The sequence below is a fragment of the Vombatus ursinus genome, unplaced genomic scaffold (assembly GCF_900497805.2).
Source record: "Vombatus ursinus unplaced genomic scaffold, bare-nosed wombat genome assembly UNPS02001287.1, whole genome shotgun sequence".
Lineage (NCBI taxonomy): Eukaryota > Metazoa > Chordata > Mammalia > Diprotodontia > Vombatidae > Vombatus > Vombatus ursinus.
In genome coordinates, this window is record NW_020941065.1 from 18,175,996 (window position 1) to 18,190,917 (window position 14,922).

General features: G+C 42.4%; 1 protein-coding gene across 1 annotated transcript in view; it reads left to right on the forward strand.

Moving 5' to 3' along the window:
* Positions 1–14,922, forward strand: part of HORMAD2 (HORMA domain containing 2) — a 74,086-nt gene that overhangs the window by 5,543 nt on the left and 53,621 nt on the right. Inside the window, exons 3-7 of the mRNA XM_027865288.1 lie at positions 1,974–2,118; positions 8,301–8,364; positions 8,844–8,880; positions 13,020–13,040; positions 13,662–13,688. Of these exons, the coding sequence (XP_027721089.1) occupies positions 1,974–2,118; positions 8,301–8,364; positions 8,844–8,880; positions 13,020–13,040; positions 13,662–13,688 (294 nt within the window). The remainder of the gene's footprint in view (positions 1–1,973; positions 2,119–8,300; positions 8,365–8,843; positions 8,881–13,019; positions 13,041–13,661; positions 13,689–14,922) is intronic.

Genomic DNA, 14,922 nt, shown 5'->3' on the forward strand with positions numbered 1-14,922 from the left:
CCCCTAAAAGCCATTCTTTAATAATCACATTTTAAATTTTTCTAAAACTTATTGCCCTTAGATTTGATGCAAGCTGGCATAGGCTATGTCCTGTTTCTCCAGGTCACCAGGCTTTCTAGGGCAGCAATGTTCTTTTATTCCTCTTTTAACTTTCCTCTTATAAAGAATCTTAAGAATGTGTCCCCCAGTGCTTTTTAACCTGGTGTGGGGCTGACCCGGAAGGGAAACCGGACTCTAGCAGGGCCTGTTAAGACAGAAAGGCTTTGTCTGGACCCCGGGAGAAATTCCGTCTGTAATCTGAGAGCAGGCTGCCCAAGTTTGGAGAGGCCGGCCAGCAGGTTCATTGTGAGGTGAGGAATTATCACCTTTGGCCACAAAGATCATTTCCCAAGTTGGAGAGAGAGCCCTAGTACCTTCCCTTCTAAGAAGACCCTTTATTTCCACTGGGCCCAGATGGCTCTGGAGGAGAAAGGGAGGCTGGTTACTCTGCACAGCCCTGCCTCACACTTACATGTTGTGGCATCACCTTCCTGAAGTCATGATCCTCTTCCAGAGCAAAGGACAAACAACCGTAACAACTCATCTCCTCAGTGCTCAGCTTGTATGTCTCTATTTATTGTCTGCCCTTCAGAATGTAAGTCCCCTTTGGGCAGGGACTATTTCGCTTTTGTCTTTCTGTCCCCAGCACTGAGTACAGTTGTCTACGTAGAGGGGCAGTTGGTCTTTGACCAATGGAATTCTGCCCCCTCCCCACAAATGGAGGTATTAAGGCCTCAAGAGCCCCCTCCCACTTTCTCTTGCCTTTTGAATGGCTTAGTTGGTCAGCCCCGCAGTCAGTCGGAGTGCCCACTGGAAGCAGTTTGTGGAGGAGACCCCGCCTCCAGTGGGCATAGCCGCCTTGCAGACAGTGAATCCCAAGATCCTCTTCTAATTCAGAGTAACAGTTTACACTGGTGAGGAGAGGTAGGGTTCGGCCTTGCAATTAGTTTAACATCTCATTACCTCTCTTATGTGCCCTTTTCTTTCTGACTACCTCTAGGGTGGACTGAAGAAATCCATTGGTCAAAGGCCTACTATCTCTCCAACTGATGAATTGAGGGAGAGAGGAAGTGTTCATCACATTTTATCCTCTGGGATTAGCAGGACGCTAGTCTCAATCAATAGGCATTTAGGTGGCTCTGGGATAGCGCTGGGCCTGGAGCTGGGAAGTTGTTGTTGTTGTTGTTGTTGTGGTTGACTTGTGTCTGATTCTTCCTGACCCCATTTGGGGTTTTCTTGGCAAAGATACTGGAGTGGTTTGCCATTTCCTTTTCCAGTTCATTTTTACAGCTGACTAAAGTGAGGCAAACAAGGCTAAGTGACTTGCCCAGGGTCACACAGCTAGTAAACTAAGCCAGATTTGAGTCTTCCTGGCTACCCATTAGTTGGGATCTGGCCTCGGACACTGACTAGATGTGTGACCCTGGCAAGTCACTTGACCCTGTTTTTCTCAGTTTCCTCATCTGTAAAATGAGCTGGAGAAGGAAAGGGCAAACCACTCCAGTGTCTTGGCCAAGAAAATTCCATGGACAGTATTGGTGTGCGATGGTCCGTGGGGTCACAAGAGTCAGACAAGACTGAGCAGCAACAGCTATCTCAATGAAAGGTTTGTGATGATGATCACAATGTCTTGAAAAACCACCCTTGTACCCTCAGTGCTGAGATTGTTCTGACAGAAGTAAGGTTTGGGCCTGAATTAAAGAGAGGATAATCAGCTCAGCTCTTTCATTTTGATTGGCTGTGGAATTCTGGCCTGATACTTTTTTTTCTTTTTTGGGGAGCCCCTTTCCCTTATGAGCACTTCTTTCCCCCATACAGGATCTGATGCTTTTATGTCCTGAGACAGCTTTCCCCTTTACAATCTAGATTATGTGGGATTTACTGTGTGTGCTGATCTTTCCAAATGCTCATTTTTACCATTTTTTTCCCTCTAGGAAACAGCTGTGTTCCCAATGCAAATCACCACTGAGCGCCAATCTCTAATATTGGTGAAGAAGCTCTTTGCCACTTCTGTCTCGTGTATTACATACCTTCGGGGGCTGTTTCCAGAGAGTTCTTATGGAACCCGCCGTTTAGACGGTAAAGCTCAAGTCAATGATTAATTCCGATATTTTCCTCTTGGCTCTGCTTAGTGGTAGCAGCTACCATTTCTTAGTCACCGGAAGGTGTTAATCCCCAGGCCTGTGCCAGCTCTTCGTGATTGATTTGTTCATTTACATACCTCTTTAATTTAACTATCCCAGATTCAATAGTTTTACCACTAAGTGCCGTTAATTCCTGGCTTGATACCAAATGGCAGATTAAGCAGCCAATAAATCTCTGGGAGCGAGTCTAGGACCTCTGGGGTTTATCTGCAGAGGCAACAGCAGCTGAGGTAAAGGCCATTTGAGGCTTAGTGTTTTGAGTGGTCTACCAGGACAGGATTTTGGTCTCAAAAGTGAAATTGTACTTGAACTGCTTTCTAACATTAATTGGGTACGGCGGCAAAGCCCATTTTGCCTGTTTGGAGTTGCTCAGAAAATAGATACATACTTCTGCCAAACCCAAGTAATTTGAATTGAAATTTTAGCAATTTAAATCACTAAAGACCAGTTTTAATGATGCATCCATGGAATGGAGGAAACCTTGGGTTCTCAAACCCCAGGCCGACAGGGAAGCTCTGGAAGGTTCTACTCAAACGAGATAGTGCACATACAGGGTTTTGCAAGCTTTAAAGTGTTGTCTCCATGCCAACAATGGTGACAGTGATGATAGAGCCGGAGAGACCCTGCAGATGGGCCCAGTGACAGGGCTGTTGTTGAAGGACCAGTCTAGGTAAGTTTGGAGAGCTTTGGTGCTAGTGTGGCTTCAGGGAGACTACTTTTTGATTTAGTTTTCAGATGCTATCTACTGAGTCATAAAGGGGTTGCAATCTGCGTTGGTGGAAGGAATACCCAAACTGTGATGAGATCGTGATTCCTTGAAGAATTAAAGTATTTTGGCAACTATGAGTTTTATCCTCCTCTCAATTGGCAGATCTCTTCGTTTATATGGTCTGAGCTTTGTCTGTTTTTCATATCTTTATTAATTTTTTTGTCTTCATTGTCTTAGATTGTTTCTGTTTTTCTTTCCCTTCCATTTTCAAAATTCCTTCTGGGCATTCTATTTTTATCTCCTCCTTTCAGGTGATGAGACTTTTGCATTTGAGCAGAAAGCTGTTTTAGAACAGCAGTCATTTGGAAAACCTTCTGCTCACTTTTAATTAAACTAGTAACAACTATTTGAAAAATACAGGTAGAATTCTCTAAATTTCTCCTTTTGGTGTTACTTTTCCCAAGCCATCTTTATACTGAACTTCTTAATTCCAAATTTAATGATTTGCTTTGGTTTCTTCCTAATTTCATTTCATTCTTAACACTCTCCCTTTCTAAATTGTATTTGATACTGGCTCACCCTGAAATTCATATCCTGGAGACAAGGAAACTGTAAAGATCTATGACACTGCTCATTTAAAAATGCTTCTGTGGTGTGCAGTCATTGCCATTATAGTTTGAGAAATGCTTCCTTGTATTGTTAAACAGCAATAGAGTTGTTAGAAACAATTATAATTGACATTTACCTAGCACCTTTATATTGTGTAGAATGTGTCAGATGATCTTGATAACTGCCACAGAGGTAGATACTATAGATGTTATCATCCTGATTTTACAGATGACGAGTCCTAGGCTCAGAGAGGGTAGGTCACTCATCTGTGGTCACACAGCCAGAAAATGTCATTGATGGAAATGGAATCTGGTACGGCCGGACTCTCTGTCCTGCACTCTGTTCTACTCTGCTATGTTGTCTCTTTTTATAATTATGAATGTCTCCCACCAGCAAAATCTAAGGCTTCCTCGAATGATTGTAGTGCTTACACGTGTCTTCCCTTTTTAACAATGCTAAAGAATTACAAACTGTCAGTAGGAAGCAACTTGAAGGGTCATGTACCCAGGGTCCGAATCCCTGCTACAACATAGCATCATGGCAATAAGAGCTGGTGGGGAGATACTTTAAATATTTCTCGATCCAAACCCCTTGTTTTACATTTAGGGAAATTGAGATACAAGAGTTGAATTGCCATGGCCAGGGTTGATCATCCATTCTATGGGACAAAGCTTCCAGTGAAAGAGAACTGACTTTGTTAAGAGACAGCTCGCTCCCGTTTTTCAAGAGCTATTCTTGTTAGAAAGTATTAAGCTAAAACTGGCTCCTCTCTCATGTTCACTCATTAGTTTTGTGCTCTGGGGCTCTAGAGAAACGAGTTAATTCCTGTTCTACGTGGTAACCCTTTGATTATTTGAAATTAGATATCATAACCCTTCTAAATCTCTTTTCCTCACGCAAAAGCACCTTAGAAGTAGTCTCTGTTAGACCCATTCAAATTGGAAGAGGCTAACTGGAGAGACAGTGAGCTCCCCTTTTCTGGAGGTGACCATCTCATGTCGAGTGTGTTGTAGTGAATGTAAGATCCTTGAGGACAGGCATGTCTTACTTTTGTATTTGTGTTTGAATTGCCTACCCCCTAGTGGCTGCTTAATAAAATGCTTGTTGGTTGGTTTTTCAGACAGCAGTCCGACTAGTTAAAGCTCTACAATGGTTTCCATACATTATTTCAGTTGGTCCTTTTAACCATGGCTGAGGTAGATAGTGCAGATGTTCATGTGTCTCTGCTATTTACTACTGAGCATTGTTGTCATTAGGCAGTGTAGTGGTGATGGTGAGGAATTACTTAAGAAATCTGATGTAAGGTCTCTGCCCCCAAGTGCACTTATATCAGAAGCATGCTTACTATACATTGAAATCACTCCCCTTCTGGAAATCCCTAAATGTTTTACTAATATAGAGCACTTTTCACATCTCTCCTGAGATACAGAGCTGGCCTCTTCTTCATTTTAAAGATGGGAACAGAGAAGTATGAAATGGTAAAATGACTCATATAAAGTCATACAGTGAATCAGTGATGGATTTGGGCCCTAGTTTCGACTCCTGACTCCCTAATATAGACATTAAGTCAAAATTCTCTTTAATTGGACCCCCTTGTTTTTCCCTAAGTACAGAAAACTATTTGTATTTCCCCTGATGAAATGAGAATTTTGAGAATAATTAATGGAAGTTTTCTCCACTTTTTCCTCTTTTTAATCTCTTCCTTTTAAAAAAATTCGGTTCAGGAAAGGAAAATAGGAAAATGGGGATAAATTACATCAGTATTTTGAACTGGTGAATCACAGAATGTTAAGAACTAGAGGGAGCCTTAAAAGGCATCTAGTCAAGCCGCTTCATTTTACAAATGAGGAAGCCAAGATCCACGCAGACAGTCTTTTCGTATTCGTTCCCTGTAGGGAATCCTTTAGAATTCAGCAAAAGTATAGAAGTTCCTTTTGCAAGTCAGCTCAAGTACTGCTGAGCTACAGAGAAAGCAGGGAGAGAAGGAAAAAAACCAAACCATGATCCCAATTGGAAGCAAGGTACATGTCAGCTCACAATAATCTCTTTCAAAAATAGATATTTAGGGTTAATATTTTTTTAATGTAACCATTCTGCCAGAGCCTTCTTCCTAACATGAACTTATACTTTGGGTACCTCTCATTTCTCTCTATCTCTGGCACTTCCCAAAGAATGGCCATCAGCTCCCATTAGAAGCACTCAGGCTCATAAGGCATCAAATGCAGAATGAGTTTTATGTGCACAGCAAAGCACGTGGTCAAGTTAACAAGCATTTACTAAGTTCCTACTATGTGCCAAGCACTGCACTAAATTCTGCAGAAACAAAAAAAGGCAAAAAATAGTCTCTGCTCTTGAGGAACTCACACCGCTAAAGGGGGAGACAACGTGCACATTACTATGTATAAATGAGCTATATACAGGATAACTTGGAGATAATCACAGAAGGGCGGTATTAGCATTAAGGGGCATTGGGAAAGGTTTTTTGGTAGAAGGTAGGACTTTAGCTGGGATTTGAAGAAATCCAGGAGGTGGAGGTGAGGAAGGAGAGAATTACAGGCATGGAAACTAGCTGGTGAAAATGGAGTCTGGAGATGGAATATGGGGTGGGAAGAATAGCAGGGAGGTGACGGAAGGCATTCATTCCTGACTCCCTTCCTGCTCTTTCTGTTTGGCTTCCACTTGTCCTTCTCCAAGTGTCTTTACAGGACAAAGGACTTATAATGCCTGCCTATGTGAGATGACTGGTGAGAGAAAAACCTCAGCGATCACCAAAGTGTCAAGCAAGCCCCCTTCCAGTGGGCCTCCACCTGTTCCTGGGGACCAAAGAGCTCTCATTACTGCCCTGGAAGGGAGAAGAACTTAGGGTTTTTTTTAACACCCAACTGCACACTGCTGTGGCTCAGCTCTCTTCCCCGAGTCATTGGAGAAGGCAGGGGAAGGAGAAAGGAATAAGCATTTATTAAGCACCTACTATGTGCCAGACACTGTGCTAAGTGCTTTATAAAGATCTCATTTGATTCTCACAACAACCCTGGGAAGTAGGTGCTATTACAGTTGGGGAAACTGAGGCAGACAGAAATTAAGTGACTTGCCCAGGGTCATACAGTTAGCAAGTATCTGAGGTTGGATTTGAATGCAGGTCTTCTTGACTCCAGGCTCAGCTCCAGGCTCTATCCACTGCACTGCCAGTTGCCATTATTCTGTTCCTGTTTTCTTTTTATTATTATTATTATTATTAATTACTTTATTTTTAGTTTTCATCATTCACTTCCGTAAGATTTTGAGCTCTAACTCCCTCCCCTCCCCCTCCCTAAGATGGCATGCAATCTGATGTAGGCTCTCTCTATATATTCATTTTAAACATATTTTCACATTAGTCATGTTGTAAAGAAGGATTAGAACCAATGGGAGGAACCATGAGAAAGAAGAAACAAAATGAAAGAAAAAGAGAGCGAATAGTCTGCTTCCATCTGCATCCAAACTCTTTCTCTGGATGTGGATAGCATTTTCCTTCATGAGTCTTTTGGAGATATCTCAGATCTTTGCATTGCTGAGAAGAGCTAAATCTATCAAAGTCAGTCATCACACAACATGGGTGTCACTGTGTACAACGTTCTCCTGGTTCTGCTTACTTCGCTCAGCATCGGTCCATACAAGTCTTTCCAGATTTTTCTAAAGTCTACCTGCCCATCATTTCTCAAAGCACAATAGTATTTCATTACATTCATATACCACAACTTGTTCAGCCATTCCCCAATGGATGGGCATCCCCTCAATTTCCAGTTCTTGGCCACCACAGAAAGAGCTGCTGTAAATATCTTTGTCCATGTGGGTCCTTTTCCCATTTTTATGATCTCTTTGGGATACAGACTGTTCTTAGGTTTTCTTTTATCAATACTCCATCATCCTATTCAGTTTTTCTTTTCTAGCTCTTTGCTGAGTTGGGATCTCTCCTTGGGAATGTGTTCCAGCTCTTTCAAGATGAAATAAACAGGACTGACATGCCTCTGGGCGATTTGACACTTTCTAGCTCCTTCAGGCCTGGTTAGGGCCCTTTTAGACTATCTGGTCTTTCAAGCAAGTCCCACAAGCCTCACCTTTCACACCAACTGTATCCTCAGGCAGCTATGAAACAGGATGCTCGATCACATTTCCCCATTTTCCTTCCTGTCAGTTAGGATGAGTCTTCCCATATTTTCCCTCTCTCCCAGCTCCTGTGGCAAAGTATCTCTTGCTCTCTCAGCATGTCCCACTGAGTCTTGTGGGTCTGGGGGACCCTCTTTATGACCTCTCCTGCTTGTCTTCCCATATCCCATCTTCCTCAGCAGTAGCTGGGGCAGTCTGTGCTGTGAGAAAGCGCTGGGAGCCAAATGAGAGTGGCTACTCCCTGTACAGACACGTGGGACACCCAATTGGAAGAGGTAACTGCCATCCATGGTCGTGGAGGTGTGTGTCCTCACCACATTCCTGAATGGTAAAGGTAAATAAATAATGTAAGCAAAGCAATTGAGATAGTATGACATCATGGCAGAACATGGGACTGGGCAACAGAGGACCAGCTTTAAATCTGGGCTCCTGCCACTTGGTAACTGTGTGGCCTTGGAAGAGTCACTTATTTTCTCTTGGCCTCAGTTTATTCATCAGTAAAATGACATAGTTTAACTACATAATGTCAAAGGTCCCTTCCAGCTCACATATTGCATGAATCTATAAATCAGGAGAGAGGATAGCTAACTGTAGCTTGGGTAATTTAATTAGAACAGAAATGCAATTCAAGTAATAATGTCTTCTTTTCATAGACCTCAGTTTAAAAATCCTTCGAGAAGATAAGAAAAACCCTGGATCTCTGCAGGTTGTCAAATGGTAAGTAGCTCAAATTCAAAATGAGCCGAACAACAACATTTTTATCATGTGTCAAATAACTGACCAGGTTTTAAATGCTTAGATTAGAAAAAGAAATAGCATTGCAAATACATGTTTAATAGCATTGTCTCATGTTTTAGGATAGGCATCTGTGGAAAATGATCCAATAATCCCATTTTCCAATATTTTAAGAAAAAAATTTATTTGTTTCAAAAGGAAAGCAAAAAGTCAACCAAAAGGAGTCAAGGCCGGGCTCCCAGACTGCCAAGCTAATGCTGCCTCTTACTCGTAGAGCTTTGTTGATGTGTCACAACATTCGTGACAGTCTTGGATAGCGACTGACTATCCAAGGAGTTATTGATTTGTGGCTGCTTCAGGCTAATAAATGCAAATAAAAACTTCTCTTCTTGGCGGGCCTCTTTTTTTTTTTTTTCTTTGAGATTGACCCACATTAACATTGACCATTTATTTCTTGGCAGGATTCAAGGTTGTTTTGATGCTTTGGAAAAGAAATATGTAAGTCTTTTAAGATTTCTGTTGTGATCAAAGGCCCATCTTTTATTGCTTTTCAAACTAGAATGATAACAAAGATTAGACCCGGGATCTGTGCCTGAATTTACATTCATAGGCCAGTTTCCTTTCCAGTTGCTGGCATTAACTGCTTGCTTAGGTTTTAAGTCTACTTTGTCTCACTGATGTCTTTACTTGACATCACTCAGAAATCCAGTGCTCTTTTTCTCTTTCATAAGCTCATGGCCCTCTCATGACCACAGAGTTTCCTTTGAAGTCACTGGAAGAGGTCCACAGGATGTGAAACCGAGGAGACAAGAATCTGGAACTTAGCACTTTGAATATACTCATAATTGTAGAGATTTAACTTGAAGATAAGAAAGGAAAATTTGCCCTGTGGAGACTGTTTATGTTTTAGTTGTACTGGCAACCAGTATTGGTGCCCACGTACACGTACACAGAAAATTGCTTCCTCAAGGTTCCTATTCAACATGGAAGAACATTCATTCATCTGGAAAACCAATAAGCCTATTTTACGTATCTACTCTGAACAAAACAGGCACTGAGGGTGATCCCAAGATAAATAAGGCACGGTCCTGCCCCTTAAGAAATTTATAATTCAGTGGGAGGGGCGGTAAAATGTATCCACGTATAACTGCAATATCAGATAAAACCTAAATGCTCATTTGTATTGAAGACTGTCCAGGTAAATAAATAATTCAGTGTTAGAAATAGTGTGAGTGGAATCAGATTCAGGAAGCTAGGCCTCAGAAGGGGCAAAGAATGTAGGCTGACAGATGTTCAGGGATCACAAATAGGGGTATGCAGTGTGACATAAAGGTGCTTCGAGCCAGACTGTGGAGGGCATTGAATGCTAGACTAAGGAGTCTAGATTTTGATAAGCAGTAGGATCAGATCTATTGGACATTAGGAAGATTAATCTCATAGTTCTGTACATGGCTAATTGGGAAGGGACCTACTGGAGTTGAGAACCATGGCCAGGACACTATTGCAGTCATTCTAATGGGAGGAAACAGGGCCTAGGGTGGTGGCAGTGGGAATGAAAATGAGAGGAGTGATATGTTGTTGGGGTGAAATCAACAAGGCATTTGATTGGATGTAGGGAGGGAGAGGTCAAGGAAGAGAGACTGAGCTTAAATGACCCGAGAATGGTGGCTTCATTACAATGGGGAAGTTGGGGGGGAGACAAGAGCAGGCTTTTTTGGTGGAGGGATGAGTTCAATTTTGGACATGAAGAGTTCGAGGTGGCAGCAGAAAACTAGTAAAGAAGATACGTGAGACACAGTCCTGCTAGAAAGTGCGTCCTGTCTAGTCAGGCTGGCGAGTCTGACAGGCAGTAAGCTCAGGGCCCACTTTGCTCCTTTTCCCTCTCTGTAATTCCCTCTTCATCTCTGCTTTCTCATTTGTGCCCTCTTTCATTTGACGTCAGTTCCAGAAACCTCTTGAGTGAGTACATCTTAAGCCAATTGAATTGACGTGAATCAGAGAGACAGTTGGGAAGCATCCTGAATGCCAAGAACAGGGATGGGGGACCTTTGGCCTTGAGGCCACGTGTGGCCTCAAGTTTTGTTCTGTAAAATTTGGATTCAGTCAAAAAGGCTGCACGTAAGAATCTAGAAGGCCACATGTGGCCTCAAGGTGGCAGCTTCCTCACCCCTGAACAAGAGCTTCCTTTTGAGGCTAGCAGATGGACTGCTTGACTAAATTCACTAAGAAGGTCTGTGTCAGTCAGCAAGTATTTATTAAAGACCTACTAGGTACTAGGTACTGGGGATGTGAAGATGATGAAGGAAACCATTTCCACTCACAAGAAGCATCCATTCAAGGCTGTGGATCCTGGAATATACCATGTGTGTTACATACACATACGCATGTACAGGGTGTCCCAAAAGTCTTGGTGCAGTTCTAAGCATTAATAGCTTATTTACCTATTTTATATGTGTGTATGTATGCACCCAGTAAATATGCAGAGAATTAATACAAATAAATCCGAGGTAGTAGTTTGGGAGGCGGGGCACTAGCAGTTGGAGGGATCAGGAAAAGCTTCAGAAAGATGATGTGCATCTTAAAGAAAGAGAAGGCCTCAGTGGGGTGGATGTGAGGAGAGAGGGCGTTCCAGGCACGGGGGATGGCCAGTGCAAAGGTACAGAGACTGGAGATGGACGATCTTGTGTGGGAGACAGAGAGAAGGCTACTTTGGCCGAATCCAGAATGCAGGAGAGGGAGTGATGGCTGAAAAAAGATGGAAAAACAGGTTGGGGCAAGACGGTGAAGAGCTTTAAAAACCAAATAGAGGTATCTCTAGGAGCCACCAGAGCTTAGAGAGGCCTAGGGAGGTGTGTGAAGTGGTTATGTTTGCACTTTGGGAAAATGCTGGACACGGGTGGGGAAAGGCTTTGGGCAACTGGGAAAAGAGTCAGGAGGGCCTGGATCGAGGTGGTCATGGGCGATGGAGAGAAGGAGTAGAAATTTGACTGACTTGTTTTACGGAATCGACTGATTGTTTGATTGAATTACTGTGCTGCTATGGCATGCTGCCCGTTTACGTTTTTTTTTTTGTTTTGTTTTGTTTTTTTTGTAAGGCAGTTGGGGTTAAGTGACTTGCCCAGGGTCACACAGCTAGTGAGTGTTATGTGTCTGAGGTCAGATTTGAACTCAGGTCCTCCTGACTCCAGGGCAGTTGCTCTATCCACTGCGCCACCTAGGAGCCCCCTATTTACTGTTTAATACAGAGTGAATACCTCAAAACTTTAAAAATAAGTTCTTTTAAAGAACAGTTACTCTTTTGAGGGGTCTCTGTCACGTTTGTAAAGCTCACACAGTAAGTGTGGGATAACTCTTAAGAGAGCATTTTATCAAAAAGCTCTGTGCAGTTACCTCACTTGCACCTAAGACCCAGTTCTGTTTTCTCCTAAAGTGTCTGATAGACCCACGGAGCCGCCTCCAGTAAAGCCCCGTGTTGTAAGTGTTTGGAGCTGTGGGCTTTAGTCACAGACATGCAGTTAATCAGACTAGCCACGTTGTGTCGCTAACGGCCCATCAATAGGTACATGAGGTCAAACTCTGCCGCTTTTGGAATGGTGTAGAGCTTAGTTTGGTGCTCTGAGTTACCATAAAATTGTTTGTGTACTACTTTGGAATTTCTGTGCTTGTCCAAGTAGAGCAGTACCGGTCATAACATTGGTGCTGAACGGGCGAATGCCCTGGATTTCAGTTAGGGAAGATCTGGGCTCAAAAGTGACCTCAGGCAAGTCAATGCCTCTCTTGCCACCTTTTTCCTTCCTGTAAAGTGAAGGGGTCAAACTCATTGCCTTCTAAGGTTCTTTCCAGCTCTAGCTGTATGATCCTATGAATGAAAAAAACTCATTTCTTTAGTTCACCATATGTGCCAGGTGTGGTGCTAAGTAAGGGCACAAATACAAAAAGCAGCCCTCAAAGACCTTATTTTCTAACAGGGGAGGATAGCACACATAGGGGAGGGAGGGGTGGGCTCTGGCCTAAGAAGCCACCCAGATGAATGGTGAGTGGAGCCCGAGGGTGAGTGACTGACCTGCTCTTTCCAGGAAGGGTGGCATCAACTTGATTATTGTTCTCAGGGCCCAGAGGTGGTAAACTAGGGGCAGAGGGTACTGGGGAGATGGCTGGAGCTCCCACATGTGGCAACTCTGACCCGTCAGGAGTTCAGGGCCCCAGAAAAGGGGCTTGAGAACGGGGGTGGGGTGGGGCATGAACAGCATTCAGACTGTAAGCTAAAGGTATTAGATCAGGCTTTTATTCTATTTTGTAGACTCACTTCCTAGCTGAATCGATGTAAAAAGCAATGGCGTGGTGCCGCCCTTGTAATTTCTCGAAGGCCTCGGCTGTGCACCCTATAGTTATTTAATAAAGGCGATTTGGATGGAGAAGTAATACAAGCAGCACAGGGACTATCTTTTGCCTCCCTTTGTATCCGCAGCACTTAGCACAGTGCCTGGCATACAGTTGGTGTTTAATAAATGCTTGCTGCCTGCCTCTCAAGCCTTTGGATCATCTCCAGAGCCATGTTTAGTTTATCTATGTCTGTACTAACAGGAGCCCATGCACGCATAGATGTATACTAACAATCATTTTCCTTTCTCATGCAGCTTCACGTGGCAGCGCTTGCAGTAAGTAAATATTTCAAAACCCACATTCCCCCCCCCCCCCTTCCTTATTCTTTGGAAGAGTGAGACGTGATCCTTTTGTGTTTCAAAGTGTATTTATGAGAACTACAAAAACATGTTGGCTTCCCTCGGTTGTTGCCGGGGACCCATCCTCATGGTTACCTTGTGAACTTAAAATTCAATTTGCAGACATTTTGTTGACTTTTCTTTGGAAATGGCAAAATTATGTATGTGGTTGGGAATGGGGAGGAATCTGAGAGGTTCCCCTTAACATCAGAAGGTCCTGTCTAGCTGAAAGACTCCAGACACAGACCAATTAGGCCCATCTGCCTATGATCGCAGGACCAGCTGAGCTCAGTTCAAAGAGACTGGCACATCACTAGAGTGCATTCTTCTGGAGTGAGAAACTGTTTGGTAGGCAACTCTTGGAGAAGGTGGACCAAGCCATAAAGGAAGGGCTTGGAACCTACATTGGCGAAACCAATGGATATTAATGGAGAGCCATTATGTAACCAAATTCAATCCTCGGTTAATACAGTACAAGTAAACTCTTCCTGGCCTATAGTCAATGTAGGCACAATAGTATGTTAAAAATCAATTAAATTTTACTTTTTATTAAAACAGATTTATACAAATCCCAAGGAGCCAGAGGTAAGAAGAAAAAAACATATGTAAAGTATATTTCCTTAAATATGCTTAACTTCAGTTTGAAATATATGTTTCTAGAATTTAACATAGTATTTGGCCATAGTAAGTGCTTAGTAAGTGCTTGTTGATTAATTGAATTTACATGTTGCTTTCCTCCAATTGAATGTAAACTTCTGGAAGCCAGAGACTAATTTTTTTGGCCTTTTTGTTTCTAGAGTTTACTATTAGCTCCTTGAAACTAACAGGTGCTTAATTAATGTTGTTCAATTGGATTAGATTGGATTTAATTCCCTTACCACATAATCAGCTGAGATATTATGGTATCCTTTGTTATGTAGACTTGGCTTATGTTGTTGCTTGGATAAGAGATCTCAAAAAAATGAAAACCAAATCCTAAAAGCTGTTAGAAAACCCCCTGAGCAGTACCTTGTCTGTTCCATACCACATTGACATAAAGGGATATTTGTAATGTTGGAGGTGACATTTTTAAATTTCAAAGATTGAAATATCTTATGGTTACGTGATTTCGTTTGTTGAAAGAATGAAAGTGTTAACACTGGTGTTCTGGTGTAAATTCAAATCGATTGCTTCCTCGCTGGCTAAATGAGCTCTTTTTTTCTGCCGTCTTTTCTTCAAAAAAAAGTTTTAGTTTTGGTCTTTCCCCCATGCCAGTTGTTTCCTTTTATAGTTCTGCCCTCACATCGAACCTTCCCTTGTAACAAAGAAAACTAATAAAGGAAAGTCAGCTGGCAAAGGGAGTGTTTGACGGCATTCTGCACCCATAGATCCCCACCTCCATCCCGAGAGGAGGGAAGTATGTTTTCTCATCTGTTCTGCAGGATGAAGGCCATTCATTGTAACTCATCAGAATTTGGCTTTCCTTTAATGTCGTTTCGGTTTACATTATTGTCATCATTGTCTATGCTGGTCTCAATATTTTGTTTTCTTTGCTCTGCATTAGTTCTTACAAGCCATCCCATGATTCTCTTGATGCTTTATATTGGCCATTTCTTACAGCACAATAATATTCCATTAATTTGTATGGCAATATTTGCATTACATTTTTTTTCAGCCATCATCCAGTCAATGGGCACTCAATTTGCTTCCAGTTTTTTTGTCGCCTTCTCCTTTCCCCCACTCCAAAAAAAAAAAGCGCCAGTACAAATATTTTGGTATATATGAGTCCTTTCTCTCTTTGACCTCCTTGTGTTTTACATAGTAGGAAGGTTACTGGGTC